Genomic DNA, 20,768 nt, shown 5'->3' with positions numbered 1-20,768 from the left:
AGAGTCGGAAGAAGAGCGTGTGAATGTATGCAGTGAAGCTTGCCTCTTGGTAGCGTGGCATAGCTACATTTCAATTTCTCTTCTCTAATCATGAGCCACTTGGTAAATTTTTTTAGTAAAATGGTCTATAGACATTGAATTAAAACATTAAGTGTAACGCATTCAATTCTGGATATATCAAGCCCGGACATGCAGAATTATTGTCTATACCGAACATTTCTGACATCCCCTTAGAAATCCCAATGCAAAAGTATAGCACTACTGTGCATATAACAAGCTCCTGTTCACCGTTGCATTCATCATGTCGAAGGCTGCGCTGTTCCACAGAACATGGCTGGCTCGCGCAGCAAGTCTCTTACGCCGCTTCATAATGGTGGATTTGCTTTAGCATGCTTCACCGCAGCACAGCAATGTGATGCGATGAAGCTTACTGATGGCCAGAAGAACCAGCTATCGTGCTGTGAAGCATCATTCCTACGGTCATTCGTTGTCGGAAAGAGGATCGCCATGCACCTCCAAAAGTGCAGAAGGCCTGCTGGTACGATACGAACATTCCACAGGAAAGTGCGGAAGTCGCTTTTAAGTCTTCATAGCGCATGGTCGACTCGTTGCTGGCTTATGACGATCGGATGTTTAAACTGCATATTGTGAGGGACACGTGGCTGGGCATGTTGACGCACGATTTGCAGTACAAGTGCTCCGATGGTGGCATGGTGCATGTCCGTACAGGCTGCTTTGCTTCCGTGCTGTGTCCATTTCTACTTTGTCCCGAATAAAAATGTACAAGAGCTTCAACGCAACGTGCACCACAATCGCAAGCCCGCCAATAAAGATTAAACTTCTTACCTCACACCTTTGGCAGCGCCTTCTTTGTCACAGTTGCGACAGTGTGACAGTAAGGAAGGCTGGCTAACTTTAGAAATTTTTCAAACACCGCCACTCAGAACGTGACGGATGACAACGTTGTGCCGTGCTTTGGCTCGCCCGTAAGCCTGCCACTGCTGTGTGTTTCAGAGAACCCGCGTAACTCTAAGGTGCATGGGACGGTGCTGAAGAAGGTGCACCTGGTGCAGCGACCCTCGCCCCGGGCGGAGCCTGCCAGTCTGCTCGAAGTGCGCTCCAAAAGCCCCAACTCCATTTCGGGTGAGCGCTAGCTTTGTTGCGGCAGGTGGCCGGTGATGCACTTGTCACCAGAACACCGGTGTGTTCACTCACTTTGTGCCCGCCCGCTTGCATCTTTCCGAGGTTGGTGACACTTCTTGAATACCCTCGAATTTCATGGCGGGCTTAAGAGCACTGCGCATTTTTGTCTCGTTTTTGCTTCTAAATACCGTCTCCATCCGTTACAATATATCTGCATGCAACATACTTGCTTATATACCAGACTATTCTCACTTAGTTTGTTCTGCCTATAATATCAGTGCAACCAATCTTGCATTTAACGGACCTAGCTATAATGGGCTTCTCGGCTACGACAGACAAATTTTGTCTGGATGGTGCAAATACAACGTACCTTTCTGCGGCGGTGCGGGGCTTGCGGCAGTGCATTGCACGGAAATATTTTCGGGTGCTTGCGGAATTTGCCAAAATGCACGTTTTCTTAAGGAACGAACGCACCAGCGGTAAGCCTCCTGTAATGGCATGCCACGAGATGCCCCACTGGCGGGAGTGTCCCCGTGTTGACCACGTAAGCAAACCATTGCCGCCCACCGCTGTCAACCCATCGCAGAAAAAGTGCTGAGAGTGCCGCTAGGGTTAGTCAGCTTTGAAACGAAGCCGTAGGTAGCGTACGGCACTTCAAAATCAACCGCTGATGATTGCAAAATGCATTGTTTTGAAACCAATTTACTTCTCATCGCATCAGTTCGCGCAAAAAAAAGAAGATATGCTGCTGTTCGCAGCGTTTACACTGCGAGGTGTGTGATGCGGTCGAGATGGGAGAGCCGCATCAAACTTGCCTCGTACTGCGGCCCTCATCCGTGCAACAGAGTTGACAGCGGGCGTTACTCGTTGCGAAAGGTAAAATTAAGACGTCGGTTTGTACAGCCGGTTACTGTTCTGTGAAAAGAACAAAGGTGTAGCTGATGTTTGTCTTCGATGATAGTGACGTGCTCAAGCCGGGCGGCAAGCATGGCACCGCTTGGCCGGCTGGCTTTCTGCCATTGTGCCAGCCATTAATTTCGCCACTTTGCAGGTGTATGTATGCACCAGTGCGAGGAAGCTGCCATTTGTCAGCAATTAGCATGCGTAAAACGGTGGACAGAAAGACGCTATGGCGCATGGTTGTACAATTACCACGTAAACCCATTATATCTATAGTCGTTTATTTTAATTTCAATGTTTTTATCATTTCTGCAATCGCTTACGGGTTAGTCAGTGGTGTGTGCAAGTTTTTGCCATTTTACAACATGCTGTGGCCCTAATTTTCGATAGAATGGACTTCAGGTGTAAAATGTCTTTTTTTTTCTGGATTATCGCGGTTCATTGTAATGAACATTTGACTAATTAAATTCCGGGGTTTCACGTGCCAAAACCATGATTATGAAGTATGCCATAGCGGGGGACTTCATTTAATTGTGACCACCTGTGGTTCTTTAGCATACACCTAAAAATAAGCACCCTACCAATTCTGCATTTTGCCACCATTGAAATGTGTCGGCCGCCACCAAGGTTGAACCCATGTCGTTTAGCTTAGCAGTGCAACACCATAGTTGCCAAGCGAATGTGGCTGTGCTTTTGTTTCTTTATTGGATAGCTGCCAAACCAGTAATTATGCTATCGAGCCTCAATTCTTCAATATCTTGACAAATAATTAATTACTGTTCCCGCTAATGCAACTGGATCAAAATGCCTGCCAAGTGCAGCCTGGCTTCAGATGGGAAAGAGGAAACTATTCATGTCACTGAAACTTGACGTGGTGGTCGTGGTCTCGTGGTACGAGGCAGTGCCGGCGCGTACCCGCACTATGATTGTGCTGCCTAAAAGCTTGAGCCCATTCAGTACTTGATGGGACAAGAGGATAGAGCGGGTTCCCCTGCGTTTCTGAGAAAAGGGCACTACTAATTTGGCAGCTTTCGATGACATGGGTCTCTGTATGGCCTTCAACCACTGCATTGGGCTGACTGGCGCACTCTTGAGTTGTTTGGGATACCACATGACTGCCCTCTCCACTTTCTGTGACTTGAATAAATTGTTTTTTGCATCCTAAGCCATGCTTCACTCGAAGTGTGCTTTGAACTGGTCACATAACAGGGGCTGCACTCGAACCCACTTCTAACGATCCCAGATAGAATGATTTATCAGTTATAACGACCTCATTTCAGTGCATTTACAATTTTCTGACCCTGCCTATTGGAACTGCCTGCAGATATAACGAACATTCTTTAAATTGCCGCACTGTTACAATGAACGCTTCGAACCCGGTCACAGTAAAAGGAAGGCACACGTGAAGTACGAAAGCGGTGAAGCGTCACTAAACTGGAGGCATGGCAGGGCGCACCCTACTCCAGTCAAACCCTGACGATGACACAGCCTTCGAAATGGGCGAGCGACTGCTGCGCATGGATTTTGGAAGCTGCGAAGAAGGTCGAGTGATTTGATGTAACATTTTGTCAAGTTCACAAATCGCACTTCGTATGTGAAGTAGGGTGCTAGTATTGTGTAGAATGTGTTGCAGGTAACAATCAACTACACTGTAAGGCTTCTGCGACTGGACTGCTTGCGTAACCTCTACGCCATTGCCCCCTGTGTCCGAAACTGAGCACAGTGGAACCCCGTTCGTACGTTTTTCACCGGACCGAGGAAAAAAAACGTAACAGCCGGGAAAACGCAACAGTGAGGAAAGCTCCGAAATAAATGAAAAAAGTGCAGGTTCAACTATAGACACTTTATTTCCACAGAGTGCGCTTAGAACTTTAAAAAGTCTAGAATGGTGGCTTGCCGTTTCTTTCGCTCGCTAGAAATCACCACACGTTTCTCAATAGCCTGGAAGGTCGCATTGCTGTCAGCGTCGCTGTGAGGTGCGACGTACCTGCGGAGGAACTCCAGAGCCGCGACGGCTTCTCCTAAGCTAGGATTTGGCAACTCCCCGGCATCATGTGGCTCGTGCTCCTCGTCGTCACCGCGCCACGGCAATGGCAACGGATGAAGGAATATCCGCGGGAAATTTTGCCCTCTTTGGCGTAATCATGCTAACGTGCTAACGATTGTTTAGTATTGCTGCGCAGCGCGCGCCTCCGAGCAGCCCGGTTGCGCGCAGCGCGGCGTAGTTTCGCGAGAAATGTAAACAAGAGAGGAGAGCTGGCCCGATAGGTGGAGCAACGCCAACTTCCGGCTTCCCTTTAGCTATAGCTTCACAAAGAGTGACGTCAGGGCCTCTCCTGAGTTTCCTTCCTCCGTGAGTCGACCCATCCAACAAACCATGCGGCGACCGTAATCACAGTGATGATAGCGAGAGCATTTTTCACGAATGGCCACCTAGTGGCGGCTTCTTGAACTGGCGTGCGGCTTCTTGCCCGGCCAAGCCCGGTCAAAACTCGTCAAAAGTCAAAATGGCGGTTGGAGCGCGTTGCCTACTTTCGCCCAGGCGAGTTCGAGTTGCGACGCATCATGCGGGAACGTTTTCACAGCTACTACGTAACAGCGGGGTTCCTTATACATTGGATCCTATGGAAGCTATGCCGGGACCGGATGAAAACGACGCAGCAGTGAGGAACGTAACAGCGGGGTTCTACTGTACATCACAGTGTGACCAGGTGGCTGTGTGTAAAGCCTCAAGCAATTGCCGCATTTAAAAGCAGAAGACCCCTCTCGCCTAATTACTTATGGGGGTCCAGCAAACACCTGGTCAGCCACCATTTTTGTTCCAACGCTGCTTGGCTTGGATTGTGTGCGTGGAGCTCTGCCAAGTCGGCAGCATTTCCCTCACAATATGCTAGTGCTGCCCTTCAAAGCAAGAAAACTTGCCAGTTGGGTACGATTGTGCTGATTCCATATGTGCTGTATATTCTGTATGGATTCTGTTGGCCCGCTTTGCATCTGTGGGTGTTCAGTCTAAAGAAAGAATGTCTACGCCCTTCAGGCTGCATCTTGTCACCAAACAATAATTGTCATCGGTCTAGTATGCATTCCCTTTCTTGAAAACTGTGCTTTGCTACTTTCTGGTCAAGAGTGCTACGTCTAGCTGATTATGTGCATACCATTCGTGGCCTGGAAGTACTGGGCACATGTCGTTAAAGCAAAGGCATGCAAGGCAAGGCAGATGGCGATTATTGCGTGGGATGAGATAAGCCCCAAACTTATCTTTGAATGTTGTAGCCGCAGAGCTTAGTAAAGGGTTTGGTCTCACGCAGGCGTATCACCTTCTGCCGTGTCAGCGGCTGGTGCCCTCAGCCCCAAGCTGGGCCGCCCCGCCAGCCTGACTGGCCCTTCGCCAGCCGTCAAGAGTGTGTCGGCATCGCAGAACTCCCTTTACAAGGCTCTGCTGCCGTCAAACAAGGTGAGGTGTGGGCATCACCTTCTGGGATGTTTTTTTTCTTCTCATATTGTTTAATTTATCTACTTAAAAATACTGAAACCTTATGCAAGATCTTAGCAGCATGGTACACGTGTAAACACACAGAAGGGGAGCAAGGAATAGGGGAACTACATTAAATATAGAACAAGTTATTGTGACCGACATGGTAGTGTCTGTCGTGATAGTGCCACTCCCTTAACTAGTGGTACAAACAATGTGAAAGTAGAGTGAAAAAAAGAGGGAAAAAAAAATTTTAAGGCACAATCTTCGGCAAAACAAGAAGTCGCAGTTTCGTCCGAAAGGCAGAGCATTCATTGCGGTAGCAATTATTAGACAGCTATAAGGAAGTAAGGTCAGCAGCTTTATTGCTAGTATAAGTTACAGTTAACGTTCGCCCACTGACTAAATTGACAAGCATGGTGTCATGCGGGCACAGGCAAACGTGAACATATCTCATTCGATGGCTGCGGGCACGTGCTGTCAGAATGGTGCCGTGACGAAGAGCGGCAGCAATGGGGCAAGCGAACGTTTTTGTGCTGCCTCTACCTTCAACACGTTTTTCAAATTTGACAGTACACGACTTCCAACACACAGCGTGCGAGGGCACTGGGCACACTATGCCACAAGCCGTCTCGACTCGCGTAGGCTTTGTACCCGCTGCAGATTGCCTCCAAAATAGAAGGGGAGCGCGAGGCCACGCTCGCACGCACGCCTGCCTCCCTCCATGTGTAAATGTGAACATAAAAGGAAAAACTTATATATATATATATATATTGAGGTAGGAAATTTCGGGGGAAACAAAAAAAAGCCAAAAAGGTCTCGTTGTATTGGTGTTAACACAGTTACCAGGGCATAAAAGAAAAAATAGTGTTCCTTTTGTGTTCGTGACATACCAATCAATGAAAAAAAATTAAATTATGGGGTTTTACGTGCCAGAACCACTTTCTGATTATGAGGCACGCCGTAGTGGAGGACTTCGGAAATTTCGACCACCTGGGGTTCTTTAACGTGCACCTATATCTAAGTACACGGGTATTTTCGCATTTCGCCTCCATCGTAATGCGGCCGCCGTGGCCGGGATTCGATCCCGCGACCTCGTGCTCAGCAGCCTAACACCATAGCCACTGAGCAACCACGGCGGCTACCAATCAATGAAGCGAACCAACTTGCAAAGTGATTATGCCCTTGAGATGCCTTCTGGTTTCGGTAGGTTACAGCAGCTCTAGTTCCTTGGTAGTAGCTTGGGTATTTGTGTTGGCTCGTCAGGAAGTACGAGCTGGCGGGTGCTTTCGTACTTTTGTAACCTGCAACCGTTCTGAATTTTTCATAAAAGTTTACTAATTTGGTATGGTTCGACAATTTTACCAAAGTTGCAACAGTATTTACGAAGAATGAAAGTTGTCGCGAAAACGTTTTGCCCATTGGCCTTTCGAAAATTTCGTTGTTATTCTTCCGATGGTGAAAGGACGCAAAGAGGGGTACTCGCTTCATGCAAGGTTCTACAGATGACCCTGAACGAGGTGAAAATGACGACACCATAGTTGCTGAAAAGGTCCCTGTGATCTAAAAATGGCGTTTTGCTTGTCATTTCATGCTCTTACTAGTTTGCAGCTTCTTGTGTGCTGCGTCTAAGGGTGAATTGTTATTAATGTGTGTATGTATCCCTCAAAGGTTGTTTTGCTCAGGGCACACTTTAAGAAATGCGTGCTGTCTCATTTTTACCCCTCTTTGTTGTATCCGCATAATATTACGCATTATAATGTTCACGGGTTGGCAAGTGCATTCTGTTAGAAAGGTAGCTGTTCCGAGCATTGGGAGGTGTGTGTATGGATGTAACAGTGGTAAAACGAAAAATGTTAGGGGGTGTAATGTTAAGAGACCGGAAGTGAGCGGTGTGGATCAGAGAGCAAATGGAGATAGCCGATATTCTAGCTGAGATTAAGAGAAAAGAAAATGGAGCTGGGTTAGGCCATGTAATGCGTAGGGGTAGGCAAGCAGTGGGCTATTAAAGTTACAGAATGGGTGCCAAGGGAAGGGAAGCGCAGTCAAGGATTGCAGAAAATGAGGTGGGGTGACGAAATTAGGAAATTTGCAGGCGCAAGTTGGAATTGGCTAGCGCAAGACAGGGTTAATTCGTCCTGCAGTGGACATAAAAGTGGGCTGACGATGATGGATGCGCAGAAGGGCCAGCTGGCACATGCCATGGAGATCCTGGTGAAGCACCCCAAGACCAAGGGCAACAAGGGCGACTTCCTCAAAGCACTGCGCTCTGCTGATGGCAAAGACGATGAGCCAGCGGCGGCCAAGGGGGCAGGCGGTGACAACATGGACCTGCACGACCGTACCAACGGTCACGCCGAGGTGACTGCTTCCCTCCCTCTTCCCTCTCTTTCAGACATTTATTTGTAATAGCAATTGTACGTTCTCTCAGTATTCCTTTGTGGCGGCAGCGAAATTTCGTTATACAAACAAGCCTCAATATACCATATTTACTCGCATAATGAACACCCACGTGTAATGAATGCAGCCCCCGTTTTTCCAGTCAAGAAGTGTGTTTTTGTTTTCTTTTTCTCGCATAATGATCGCACCCTGAACTTGCTGCAGTGAAGCGGGAGACGTACGGCACGATTCGGCATCTGATATGGCATTCCACGGGTGCGATTGTGTCCAACGCCTTGTTGGGCGCCGAATCGTACTGTCTGCGAGTTTTATTGCGACAGCGGTCATATGGACGCTCCAGGCACATTGTTGCCATTGTCGTCGTCGCCGCCGAGTGCCGCATGGTTTATGTGTGAGTGAAAGAGCGTGAGGGAAGTCGACGATCGCGGCTCACTGTTGTGCGCCGTCTTTCGTTGCGTCAAAGGTCCTTGGAGGAGGGGAGGGAGGGATGGTGACATTGTACTCTGGCAGTTCAATTTTCGGGGCGACAAGTCACCATGGAGGGTAAGAGACGTCGGAGATCCAGAACTCGTGTTGTGGCAGGCTTTTTTTTGCACCTTAATCACCGTGTTGATGCAAGCCCCCTGTCTGTCCCAACAAGTCCAGTTGCTAGTGGGTGCCTTTTGTGCTGCACAGAAATGTCAAAGAAGTGTCGGTGGGTTTCAGCCGTCCTTGTAATAGGAAGTGGAGGGTGATGTGCCTCTGCACTTATTACGTAGCTCGAGGTTGCTTGCAGAATGTTCGCAGAATGCTGAAGCAAACTCTAAGGCTTCTAGCGTTGAAGCCGCTCTTCAGATGAATGTGAGATGCCATGCAGGAGAGGTGAAGAATGTGCTCTTTTAGCATTTACTCTATTTGTAACCCTTGACAGGAGGTCCCCCTATTGCCTAGTGCTCTCGGGCCTCCATCTGCATGTTTATTTGCATGCTCTTTTCTGCTGTGAACCTAATACTGATGCCGATTCTGTGCAGGAGGACAACGGCCCGAGGGACGACGAGGGCGGCGACTTGGAGCCTTCAACGTGCGACGTGGGAAAGCTGTCACTCGAGACGCCCGAACATCCGCCACTGTCTAGCTCACTGGAGGCAGAGCAGAGGTGAGTATCACTCCGCAGAAAATGCAGAAAGTTCTGGGTAACTGGCCACAAGCTCCTTAACAAACAGTCTAAGAGGCGACACAGATATGAGGGCAGTACAAAGTGTTATACCAATTACTGAATGACAGTTTATTGCAGGATACGCTACGAGCGAGAGAGTGGGAGACATTTTGTCATTGGAGGCGAGTGAATCAGGTGCGAGAGAAAACCATCTCATGCCAGGCTCCCTTGCTTTTTGCTGACGAACTTGTGCCAGTTCACCAGAGCTGTCATGTGGGTGAATTGATTTGGCTTAGTAAAACTTGATCGTAACGCAACTTTGTGGCAGCACATAGGCACGAAGTTCTACCCTTGCGCAGCAGCTCCATTTCTTACTTGTTACTGGGCTATTGTTCTTCTGGGCTACTGGGCTAGTATGTTCTCGTGTGATACTGCATTTAAAGGGGTACGCAGCCTTTCAAAGCCAAGAAATTATGAGAAACTTCTTATTTTTGAAAAACCCCTTGCAGTAGAACCTCCTTACGTTTTTCAAGGGACTGTGTAAAAAATAACAGCCAGGAAAGCATTACCATGAGGAATGCTGCAAATTGCCACAGCAACGTCAGAAACATCTCTGAATGGTGTCGGTACAGTTATTAGGCCTACATACACATACAATGTTCCGTGGCTGTGGATCTGTTTGGCTCTTGATGTGCTTCACTGCATCATCATCATCATCATCAGCCTGGCTACGCTCGGTGGGCGTAGCCAGGCTGCTGCTGCTGCTGATGATGCGGTGAAGCCACTGGGCGTAGCCAGGCTGCTGATGATGATGCGGAGAAGCACATCAAGAGCCGAACAGATCCACTGCATAACACTGCTTCACCGCATAACACAGCTTTAATGTGGCGAAGCTGATGAAAGAGACCCGGCGATTATGTAATGCATAATCTAATTTTAACCGATCCACATGAAGTATGCATAGCCAGTTGCACTGCGCACTACTTTTTCCGATACGCTTATGCAGCGCCTCGCTTGTGCAACTTTGGCTGCTTATTGAAAGTTTTGGTCGCTCGTTGCTGACTAGCCGGCTGGCTGCGCCGCTAAACTTATGTGACTGCCGCATTGAAACACAATATAATATGCGGGAGTGTTGCATGCTGTTGATGTCTCATAGGGGAACGTAATACATTGTAGTCAATGGTATTTAGGTTGGGACCGCAAAAGCGCAACGTAGCAGCCAGGAAAATCCAACAACGAGGAATGTATCAGCGGGTTACACTGTATATGGACTACACATGTCATGAACTACTTTTTTGTGTAATTATCAGCACCTAGTCCATCATGAAGCTGCTTCAAATCAAATATATTGAATGAGCAGCGGCAGTGGCAAACTAGTGCGGCACATTGCGAACTTAGCAAACGCCGCTCCCACACCGTCTAACCAACAGGTGCCATCTTGGTTTTGTTTTAGTTTTGAATTCTTGCACATTCGTTTTTACACCGTCAGCGGCAGCGACGGAGGAGTGGCTAAAGAACGATTCACTTGTGATTGGAGGGCTTGTGGAAGCGTTCGGGTTTCCCACATCTCGGATGGAAAAACTTCGATCAGACAAAGTGCGTGCTGCTGAGCAAGGGGGGGAATGTGTGACTGCTCTTGGCTGCCGTGCATGATTGCACGGTGGTCTCTTCTGACAGCCGTCCGAGGCATCGTCTGCCACGGCTGTTTGCTTGCTTCATTACTGCCTGTCTTTGTCTACTCCCTCCGCTTTTCGCTAGCTTTGCGATAGCTCGGCACACTTTCTCTGGTCTTCGGCGTCTTTACGATCTCTTGCCGCTACTTCTGCTTGAACAGTTTCATGTAGCCTGCCCGATTGTTGCCTGGGCGAACACTATGCATGGAACGAAGCTTTGTGCGTTCAATCAGTGGTTTTTAAGGCTAAAGGCCATGAGCGCAATTTTGTGTGCGACAGCGACGAGCGCCTGCTTCGAGCGACGGATCGGGCCATCGCGTGAACAGATTGCTCGGTCTTGTCGCGCGATCGCTCGGTTCTGCAAATCTAGAATTTGTCGCCCGGAAGTGCTATGAGCGACTAGCCAATAGCGCGAAGCTGGAACTGGATGTACATAACTCAACTACTTCCGATTGTCGCACGGAACGAGCAAACGATTCAATTTTTATACGTGCAAGGATAAGAACCTACTGCAAGACTTTCAGAAATATTTTATGCTGCTTTTTACAGTAAAACACATCAACTTAAGTTAATAAAGCACGCGTCGCGCTAGTTTCGGCGCCTATATAGCTGCCCTTATACCGGCAACCCTGGGGAGGCGTCGCTTGAAGTCTTCGCTCGCATGGGGTGCAACTTGTAGGCGACGAGCGAACGTGGCAGCCATCTCCATTGCGTTGCTTGTCGCTGTCGCGTGCAAGATCGCTTGCATGGGGTTTATGCTTTAGTGTGCGATAAAGTGTTTTATGAACATTGTGTATGTTCCGTGAGATTTGTCGACATGGCAAGGCAGGCCACCAATAACGATTTTGTCGACTGTTCTGGCGATTTGGCTTCTGTTGTATCGGTACAAGATAACGATCGTGTCGAGGCTGCCAGGGACATATCTAGGCACCGTCAGTACAATAGTGTGTCTTTGCAAGTGTGCCTGGTGTCTTAAGCACATCAAACTCGGCGATTGCAGCCTACGCATGGACCAGGCGAGGAAACAAAGCCAGGAGAAGATGCAGCAGAGGAAAAAAGTGTGCAAACACACCTCTAGCTAGTCTTTAAGGCCATTGTAGGCCCAGAAATATGCACACAACTTCCAAAGGCAGTTTTCTCAAAAAGATTTTTTTTTTGCTTTATGTGGCTGTTCGCACCAGCAATATCTTGGGAACTGCTTATCAGATCTCTCTCAGGTTTCTTTTATTCTGTACGTGAATAAATTTTTGCGGGCAAGGGAAGCCTGCTTTTTTTCACTACATTGGGTTAGGAGTTTGTGTTAAACATTTAACATTTGACAATTGCAAGTCTGATGAACAACTCTAAATTCAGTGCTGGGGTACAAACAAATTTAAGAAAAGGGCTCTGTCTTGCTCTGAGGTGCCTGTCCAGGAATCATCATAATGAATTTCACAGGGCCAGCACATCTTGCAATATCTATAGGCCTTGCCCAACGGACCACGTGAAATATTTCAATATACATTAGAACCTCATTGATACAATTCTGTTACGTACTATTTCCCAGTGTCAACATTTGCGTTTGGGAACACAAGAAGTTATGCTCCTTCTTTAGAGGTGCATATGTTTCCGGCAAACTATCTTTCAGCACGTAACATTCAGTACATCGCCATACTGCAGTCGTGTGATACGTTTTCCGACCTCTAGATCCATGCAAGCACGAGAAGACACGAGGCACGCATGATCTAATGCAGTAGCCACCTACCGGAGTAGCTTCTCTCCAATACGAGCCTGCCCATCTCACCTTAAAATGCCGGCATGCACTGTTTCCCATTCCGGTACCAGCAAATCTGCTCCCGGTTCGTCGCACGTCGCATTCAAAGCTGTAGCAACCAGCCCTATTGCGATAAGCGTCTTCACCTATCTGTTTTTCAGTGCGTGGAGATTAGTGCCATTGGGTGTACTGCACTCTTTTATGTGCAATAACCCAAATGTGCCACCTTTCCGTGCTTCAGGTGGCCTGAAGCAAGTGTCATGTTTTGCCCCGGCGGTGTCGTATTCCAGCGTTGCCCATCACCTAGGTTTCATTTGGATTTCTGGGGGCGATTTTAAAACACTACGCAATAGGAAAACGACAATATGCATCTCGTGTCGCTTGGGCATCATCAGCTAAACTTGCATTGGCCAGATTGCAAAAGGGAGCTTTGCTGCAATACATCCGTGTTAAGTGGTAAAGAAAATGTATGCCGCGAAGGTGGTTTTGGTATCGCGTTAGATTGCATCGCGCAAACGATTATCAAATTTTTTTGTTTTATAACACGAAAGGGTGCTTGATAGAATAGAATAAATACTACAATCAGACATTTTCAGCTACGGTTACAGCTTGAAAATCTTCCTAGGGAATCCCTAAAATAGATGTTTTTGGTGGGAGAGATACGTGTTCAACGCATCCACTGTCCCATAAGCTCTGCTGAGATGGACACTGCCACTAAAGGGAGTCGCTGTTTTGGTCACCATAGGGGTCAGATGCACGTGTGTACTGACTGGACAAGTTCAAATTATGCAAAAAGGCCAGTTTTAGGGTCGAAATAACCAAGGTTTGGGCACTTGCCGGGAGCTTGGCCGGTGTCGAACTAACCGAAAAATCTAAATAATCTGAGTCGAAATAACTGAATTCTACTGCAATTAAAATTTTTCTTTATTCCCTACGTGCTGTTCGGTCTTCTGAGCCACTCGGTGCACTCGGGTTAAATTCAGTTTAAAGTACCCGTTTCCAGAGTTAGATAAAATGGGATGTCATAAGCAGAAATATGCCATTTTCTTTTTTTATGGCCTGTGGCAACACTGTGTCCCATAGCTGCCGTCCCCTGCGTGCACCTTTGCAGGCTGCTGCGGGAGATGGGCTGGAAGGAGGAGGCCTCGGATGACGACGCCTACGCACCGCTCACCGAGGACGAGCTCCGGGAGTTCCAGTACCTGACCAAGATGGTGGGTACAGGCTGCGTGTCGGAGAAGTGCGCAGCAGTTGTCACGCGCGACTCCATGCTCCATTGCCTACTTAACCGGCAATGCTGCGGAAGCGCACTCTGCATGTTTTGCAGTACCGTTGTTTTAGGTCCTCCAGCCTGGGGCCGGTATTCTTGGCCGATCGCTTTCGCGGGATTTCGCGAGACTGGGCCCATGAGCGCCGTTGAGCTTCTTTCTGGCGTTTGCCCGACCCTTGTGCTCATATGCTTTTCAACGTAGAATCTCGCGAGAGTGGAACTATCCTGGAAAGTGATCGTCCGAGAATAAATTCGGCCCTGGAGTGTGTACATGCCTGTTGTGCAGCATTTGTCATACGAGGGAGATTGTGACTCTGTGCTGCGTTTTGTACGTAACATGTAACACGGCAAAAGCTATGCATTTAGTGTGATGATATACAAGCCTCACTTTGTGTTTCGCGGAACACTCGTTTTAGGTCTGCAATGCCTTCTACGGGATAACTGCTACATGTAAGGCTCGGCCAAGTCCCGCATTATTTGTGCAGCTTGGCACTTCCTGTGTCATGTGATGTACTGTGTCTTGGTTGCTCGTACAAAGGGTGCGCTGCGACCACTTGTCGCAGAAATGTGCCACTCTGCTCATTTGGTGATAAACGACGTTCGGACCTGTGATTGCTCACTGTGTAGTGATTGTGCATTGGTGCAATGCATAAGGATGACCAAAATTTCTCACTCCTTGCAGCTCGCCGCTCAATAATTCCGACTCTGCCTGCGTGATTGCATGTTAATTTTGCCCCTTCGATCAGCAAGCGAGAGCAATGTTCTTGTTCCCGTTGACAAGGCTCGTGCAGTCTTCGATGGATTTTTCGACTCCATAAATGTGGACTTGATGGGTATTCCAGACTTCATAAATGCACCGTCAAGGTTCGCATAGAGCTAATGCATATTCGCGACCGTTCTTTTGGATGAATTTAGGCCCGAAAGCTCGATTCTTCAGACTTCATCACTCGTTACGATCCGCGCTACCCGATCTTAGACGCCGCCATGTTAGATTTGCTGCTGGCTTGGCCAGCAAAAGGATAGACAGTTGGGCGAGTTGGTACGGTAACATGATTTTGGCTTCTAGAGTGAAGTGAAACATGGACACGCTCGTCCTGTCTGCTCCTTTCTGTGTCCGTGTTTCACGTCGGGCTAGAAGCCAAAATCATGGCTTGGCCAGGCTTGGCTTCCAGTGGCTATGCTCTATAGCCTCCAAGGTTGTGAGGTGAATGCTATCAAAAGAGAGCATGCGTCATCCCCTTGTCTCGGAGGCCATGCCCGCACTTTCTTGGCTGACAAAATGCTCCAGGGGACGGCACATTCTTTTTTCTTTTTCAGTCAGCACTATCGTCGTAGTCACTAGGTGCGGGAGCTGGTATGGTTCTTTTCGTTGTAGTTTTGATTGTCATCCTGCACGTGATTTCTCCATGGGGCAAGTGTGTCTAGGAGATTTTGCCACATCTTTGTGTGTTTGTGCGCGGCTTTGCATCTGTGTGCTCGATGCCACTTCATGTGCCTTCGAGAGGGCCATGTGGTGTGAGGAAATGTGGCTCGTATCTTCAGTCTCCATGGTGACGTCTGTTGACGAAGACTGCCAATTCGGTGACGCTCTTGTCGAATGTATACGGAGACGTCACTCTTGCCCATATGCAAGCATATCCAATCGCTTCCAATAGCAGTATGAGGCAGGGCATTATTAGATATTTTTTAAGTCATTTGAAGCTTAATAAATATTTCTCTGGCTGAACTAATTTTTTGGACTGTTCAATTTTTCAGACTGTTCAATTTTTCAGACTATTTTTTGCTCCCCGAGAGGTGTGGAAAAATTGGTCAGTGACTGTAGCCAAAAGAAGCCAGAAATTCAAATTTACATGCCAACTGATTCTTTTTTTGATGCTGTACGATGTCTTGGTTGATTTTTTGGAATCATTAGCACTTAAGATATCGGAAAATGGCACCATTCAATTTCTCCCCTGGAACATTGCATTTGTTGGCAGGGTGGCTTTTGCGCTTTCCAAGAACTGCATTGAGTATGCAGCTGCTGCGAATCGATCTGCATCCATTTATTGTCAAATCGCTACAGTGAATGTTTTCATCGAAAGGCAAGAGCCGTTTGTGTCCGTACACCACCGGGCAAGCATGGTGCCATGTCGCCAAACGTAGAGAGCTTGCACAACACCTGCCTAGTCTGCTTTTTCAAAGTGGAAAGTACAGGAGCACTCATGCAGAGCGGGCTCTTGTACGGTCAAAATTGAGGAGCCCGGTGCAGGAGGTCGGCGCCACGCGTAGCGTGAAAGTGCCACAAATTGTTGCAAAAGGTGCTGCCATATTGTTACCTTTGTGTTTATCTTACGAAGACTTTTTCTCGCCAACCCCTGCTGCAATAGAAGTGTGTCTCTCCCACGCAGCGCCAGGAGAAGCAGCAGCAGCAACAGCAGCCACAGCGCAATGGCATCCAGCGCACTGCAGCAGCTCTGCCTGACCGTGCTGCCCTCTGGAGCCCGCGCCGTGCATGCGGCCAGGCCTTCACTAACGCGGTGGCCCCGCTGGGCAATGGCTGGAGCTCTTCGTCATCTTCATCCGACACGGAATCCGACAGCAACTGACGGGGCACCACTTCGATGCGTTTCCTTGCTTCTGCCAGTTTTGCCTGCCCCCCTTTCTTTACTTGTGGACTGTGTTCCCGGAGAGAGACTCTGCCCCCCCCCCCCCCCCACCTCCCACCTGCTTTCTTTGCATTCTTTCTAAACACTGTCCAATGGTGGTAAGAGTTTCTTATTCACTGCTCACACCTGTGAGAATAGCCAACAGGGAGCTTAAGCCTCCCCGTTTTTTAGTCGTGACTTTGGGACAGCTGCGGCGGGCTGCCCCCTTACTGTCCCTGCTAGTGCGCTGAAAGTGCGAGCCTGTCATTGTGTGACTGCCGGCGTGAGAGAGATTTACCCGTATGAAGGACAGCAGTACGTCGAGGTCTTTCGGCGTGATGGATGCCGCTCCATGGCTCGGCCGAAACGAATTTATTCCCTTGTCTCGCTCGTACCCCAGCGTCTGCTGCCTTGACGACTGCAACGCTCGTGCTGCCTTGTGTGACATCGGCCCAGCTTTGTGAGTCTCTCTCTTGTCTTTCATGCGCTACAATGTGCCATGTTCATCCGTTTCACTATTATTTTTTTTTCTCCTTGTGTCTTCATTGCATTGTCCTGCAGGTAGCTACCACGTGAAGGGTTATCGTGGGCATGGGGAATATTTCTTGAATTGCAACCCTTGGCGAGGCAGATTGGAAATTGTGTGTGATGCAAGTACTGTACAGGTATGCAAGTTTTGCTACTGCCATGTTCCGCCAGTTTAAGTTCAAAGAAAAAGGCGGGAATCGAATGTTTTGCGGCAGGCCCTTTGGCGTCGCCTCGGCCCCGAGTGGGTATCGGTACAGCTCTTAACTCTTCTCGATGTGAATTTGGTAATTTTTAGGTGTGTTGGACGTACTTCTTTTGCACGACGGTGCTGTTGCCTTGAAATTAATTGTGCACTTGCTAGTTTACTCGACTGCAGTTCAGCATCGACTGAGCGTGCAGCCACGTTTTGTCAGTGTTTGCCTCTTTTTTTTTTCCTTGTCTCGCTCTCTCTGAGGAAACCACCACAGTGAGGGAGAGCAGTGTCATTGTGCAGGTGATGAGGCCACAGTTCTGTGAACTTCGCCCGCTGGCGCATTGCTTTGGCGCCAAGCTTCGTTGCTTGGCGTGGCGTGATTTTGTAAATAGACTATTGCCAGGTCTCTTCCTGTGAGGAACGGGATTTGTCTTCAAGGGGCGCCCCCTCCCCCTTCTGAGCGTGCAACGAAACTTGCAGTGGCGCAAGGGAAATCGTGACGGATGCGACGCTTCTCCTGAGAGATGTCCCACCTCTCTTTTGTACAGTGACTTTTTATTTCTTCTTGTAAATGACATCCCTTCTAAAGTGATTCGACTGAGCACGCTCTTGTTGAGAAGATTGAATAAAAAATGTGAACTCCGAAAGAAACAGGTGTTTTTCATTCGTCTGCCTTTTCCCGAAGGCTCTGAGATATTTCATGCTTGTTGTGTGCTCTTAACGACTCAGTTGGGCGGGTAATTCAATTGCAGTTGTGTAAACAAGCATACAGGGTTTCTCAAATTTCAAATGGGGAGCAACTACCTAGTAGCAGTACATGTGGAGTGATTCTCGTCATACCTTGATAAAATATTTGTGATAATGGGAGGATGGGGGAAGAAAAAAAAAAAAGGAAAGCAGAGCGCTAAGACAATTCCATGCACAGTAAATAACTCCATCTTCTAGACAAATGAATGTGTGGCATATCCCAGCCATCATCGGTGCTGGTACACCTGTACAGTGTCCGACGAATGTTAAATGGCGAGTGCCCTTCAGTCGTAGAGTACCTAAATCCAGTGGTGACGTGCTGCCAAGGTCCGTGCATGTACGTGTCAGTTCACTGCAGGTGGACTTGGCTTTGTGTGACTCTAGCTTTACAACCTAGAGGGAAGTCTAGTGCCACCGTACATGCAAGCATGTTTAATGGCACCGTGACACTAGGAAGGCTGGGTAGTGTTCAACGTGGCATGGACTAAAATCTCATGGGTGTGCAAAAATTTGTTGCTCACCCATTAAGTCCTTCCTGGCTATCCCACTGTACATCTTGCAGTCTCTTGCGACACACAAAGATTAAATGAAAAAAATGTGATTGCGGGATGAAAACTTAACATGGAGTGCGTTTAGCGTCCTTTCTCCACATTTAGCAACCCGCCAGTGGCATTGGCCCACCAGCGGCATTAGCTTGCCAGTGCCAGGCGGCACTTTCGCTGTTATCGCTGCGGTTGCCATTCGGTTTGCTTCTGCTATGCACTGTGCACATGGATGCTTTTTGCATCTACAGTCTTTTGCAAGATGTTTTTATTCTGGCCAGTCTTGCGGCAACGTCAGGACAGCAGGGCATATTTTTCCCACTTGTCGGAGAATGAGAGATAACCACGCTTCTGCAGTGTTATGAAACTAGCTGATTCTAACTTTGTTGAAACAGCTACATGGCGAAAGAGTGTTCTGCAGCTTTTTTTTCATGAATGTCTTGTTACTCGTTACAATCTCCACACACTGGCATCCTAGGGCTGTGCTAAGAAGGTTCCATACGGTATGTTGCGGACATTCTAGGGATGCCCTAGATTGATCTCAGAAACTGCCCACGTGAGGCCAAAAAAAAAAGGACCTCCCTGAGACGTCTGAAAGTTGCTGCATGTGGGACCTTATTGGGATGATAGTTGAATTCTGGGTTTTTATGTGCCAAAACCACGTTTGATTGAGGCATGCCATAGTGGGGGACTCCGGATTAACTTTGACCACAAGGCGACCTTTAACGTGGCCTCACTGCACGGGACGCGGGCGTTTTTGCATGTCGCCCCCCATCGAAATGTGGCCGCGGCGGCCGGGATTTCATCCCATTCGTGCTTCGCAGCGCAACACCATAGCACCTAAGCCACCACGGTGGATCATTGGGATGATAGGTGTCTCATTTGTTTTCACAGTACAGCAAGAGATAACGGTGCTGTCCTATAAACCTTTCTTTCCCCGTGGGCGCCGCCATATCGTGCAGACAGTGTTGGCATCTATGAGCAGTCGGCATGCTGGTTTCGATGAGTGCTCAGTGTTGTGTGCCAGCTATATGCTCGGCGGTGGTGGTTTTCGCGCTTACGCGATCTGTTTAATATGACATGGCATCTTAGTGGGAAATGGTTCTGTGAGACGTAGTGAAGTGATTTAAGTTGGCATGGCCATGCCGAAGCAGAAAACATATTATCTTGCTGGTTTACCAACCACAGGGATCGCTATGTTGAGCAGTTAACGCCATAGGCGTCATACAGGAAGCTAACGTAGAGGTAGCATGGTGTTGTAAACTCTTGGACTTGAAATGCGAGAGAGCGATGCCGGTGGCCGACTCAAATATTGCAGCAACGCTGTATATGGCTAGCCGATTTGTTCGTCTGTCGCCTGTACGCCGAAAACTCCGCCGGCGCAACACAATGCGCATGCGCGAAAAAAGCGCGCGATTGGCTGAGCCTGTAGTGACGTCATTGGTCGCCGTCGCAGCCGAGTACACGCGCAGCAGTTTTCTCGGGCTCCAAAATGGGTAGGCCACGCTTCATACATGCTCCTGAGGAGCAGGCAGCTTTCGATCAGCAGCACTGAGAGCAGAACCGGGAACGAGCTCGTCTGCGGCGTGTCGATGCTGCAGCCCGGGCACAAGAACAGGCTCGTGCAGCTGAGTGCAAGCAGCAACTGCGTACCGAGGATCCGGCAGCCTACCAAGCCGTCGTTTAATGAACTGTCGGGATTAACCCAGTGACAAACACCGTGGCCACACGTTTCAGCTTCGCTGGTTTAACCATATGTACAGAGTGCGTGGGCGGTGATTTTCTTTTGTAATGATTGCCGCCTAGATGTTTTGGAGTTGCATTAGGTTGGCCGTACAGTCACTCATGTTTTATTTCTTACGCCAAGTGATCAAATAGTGAGATTTTCCAATTCACGCTGACCATTCAGAGTCGCTTGGGCTCTTTGTTGCATGAAAACCGATGCAGCCAAAATAGTTCACAACTCGCACCCACGCGGTGACTGATGCACGTCGCATGTTTGCACAGCCAAGGGAAGTTTCTGTGTGCTGCATTTACCGCTGCATCGAAAGGCCACAAAGTGGTTCTTCGACGACATCGCAGAATAGACTGACATCACATAAATTTCACAGAAAACGAGCTAAAACATCTCCAAATCGTTTCACAACGCCGCGCCGGCTCGTACTAGCCACAGAAGACGAAAGGTCCGCCGCGTGCCCTTTCCTCGCCCAATTTCGGGGAGTAGTTTGCTCTAAAGGAACGAGATGGCGCTTATGCGGTGCTCCGCATGTTGCCTCAGTCAAAAGCGCACGAGTTCGAAATAAATACAGCGTCTGCCTTTATACTGTGCGATCAGCTGTCGGAAATCTGACAGGGTGCTCGCTAGCGCTACGTTCATGCTGCGAAATA

At 48.5% G+C, this 20,768-nt stretch overlaps 1 protein-coding gene across 2 annotated transcripts in view; it reads left to right on the top strand.

Annotated features, from left to right (window-relative positions):
- The window catches only part of LOC142560703 (vasculin-like protein 1), a 66,035-nt gene extending 48,277 nt beyond the window's left edge, over positions 1 to 17,758 (top strand). For both annotated transcript variants that reach the window (XM_075672963.1, XM_075672964.1), the window contains 6 exons: positions 1,015 to 1,143; positions 5,352 to 5,497; positions 7,697 to 7,876; positions 8,926 to 9,050; positions 13,588 to 13,690; positions 16,134 to 17,758. In XM_075672963.1, the coding sequence (XP_075529078.1) occupies positions 1,015 to 1,143; positions 5,352 to 5,497; positions 7,697 to 7,876; positions 8,926 to 9,050; positions 13,588 to 13,690; positions 16,134 to 16,331 (881 nt within the window). In that variant the 3' untranslated portion in view covers positions 16,332 to 17,758. The remainder of the gene's footprint in view (positions 1 to 1,014; positions 1,144 to 5,351; positions 5,498 to 7,696; positions 7,877 to 8,925; positions 9,051 to 13,587; positions 13,691 to 16,133) is intronic.
- The last annotated feature ends 3,010 nt before the right edge of the window (positions 17,759 to 20,768 follow it).

Source organism: Dermacentor variabilis, chromosome 10 (assembly GCF_050947875.1).
Source record: "Dermacentor variabilis isolate Ectoservices chromosome 10, ASM5094787v1, whole genome shotgun sequence".
Classification (NCBI taxonomy): Eukaryota; Metazoa; Arthropoda; class Arachnida; order Ixodida; family Ixodidae; genus Dermacentor; species Dermacentor variabilis.
The sequence above is the reverse complement of the archived record's forward strand: the minus strand, read 5'-3'. Positions and strand labels throughout refer to the sequence as shown.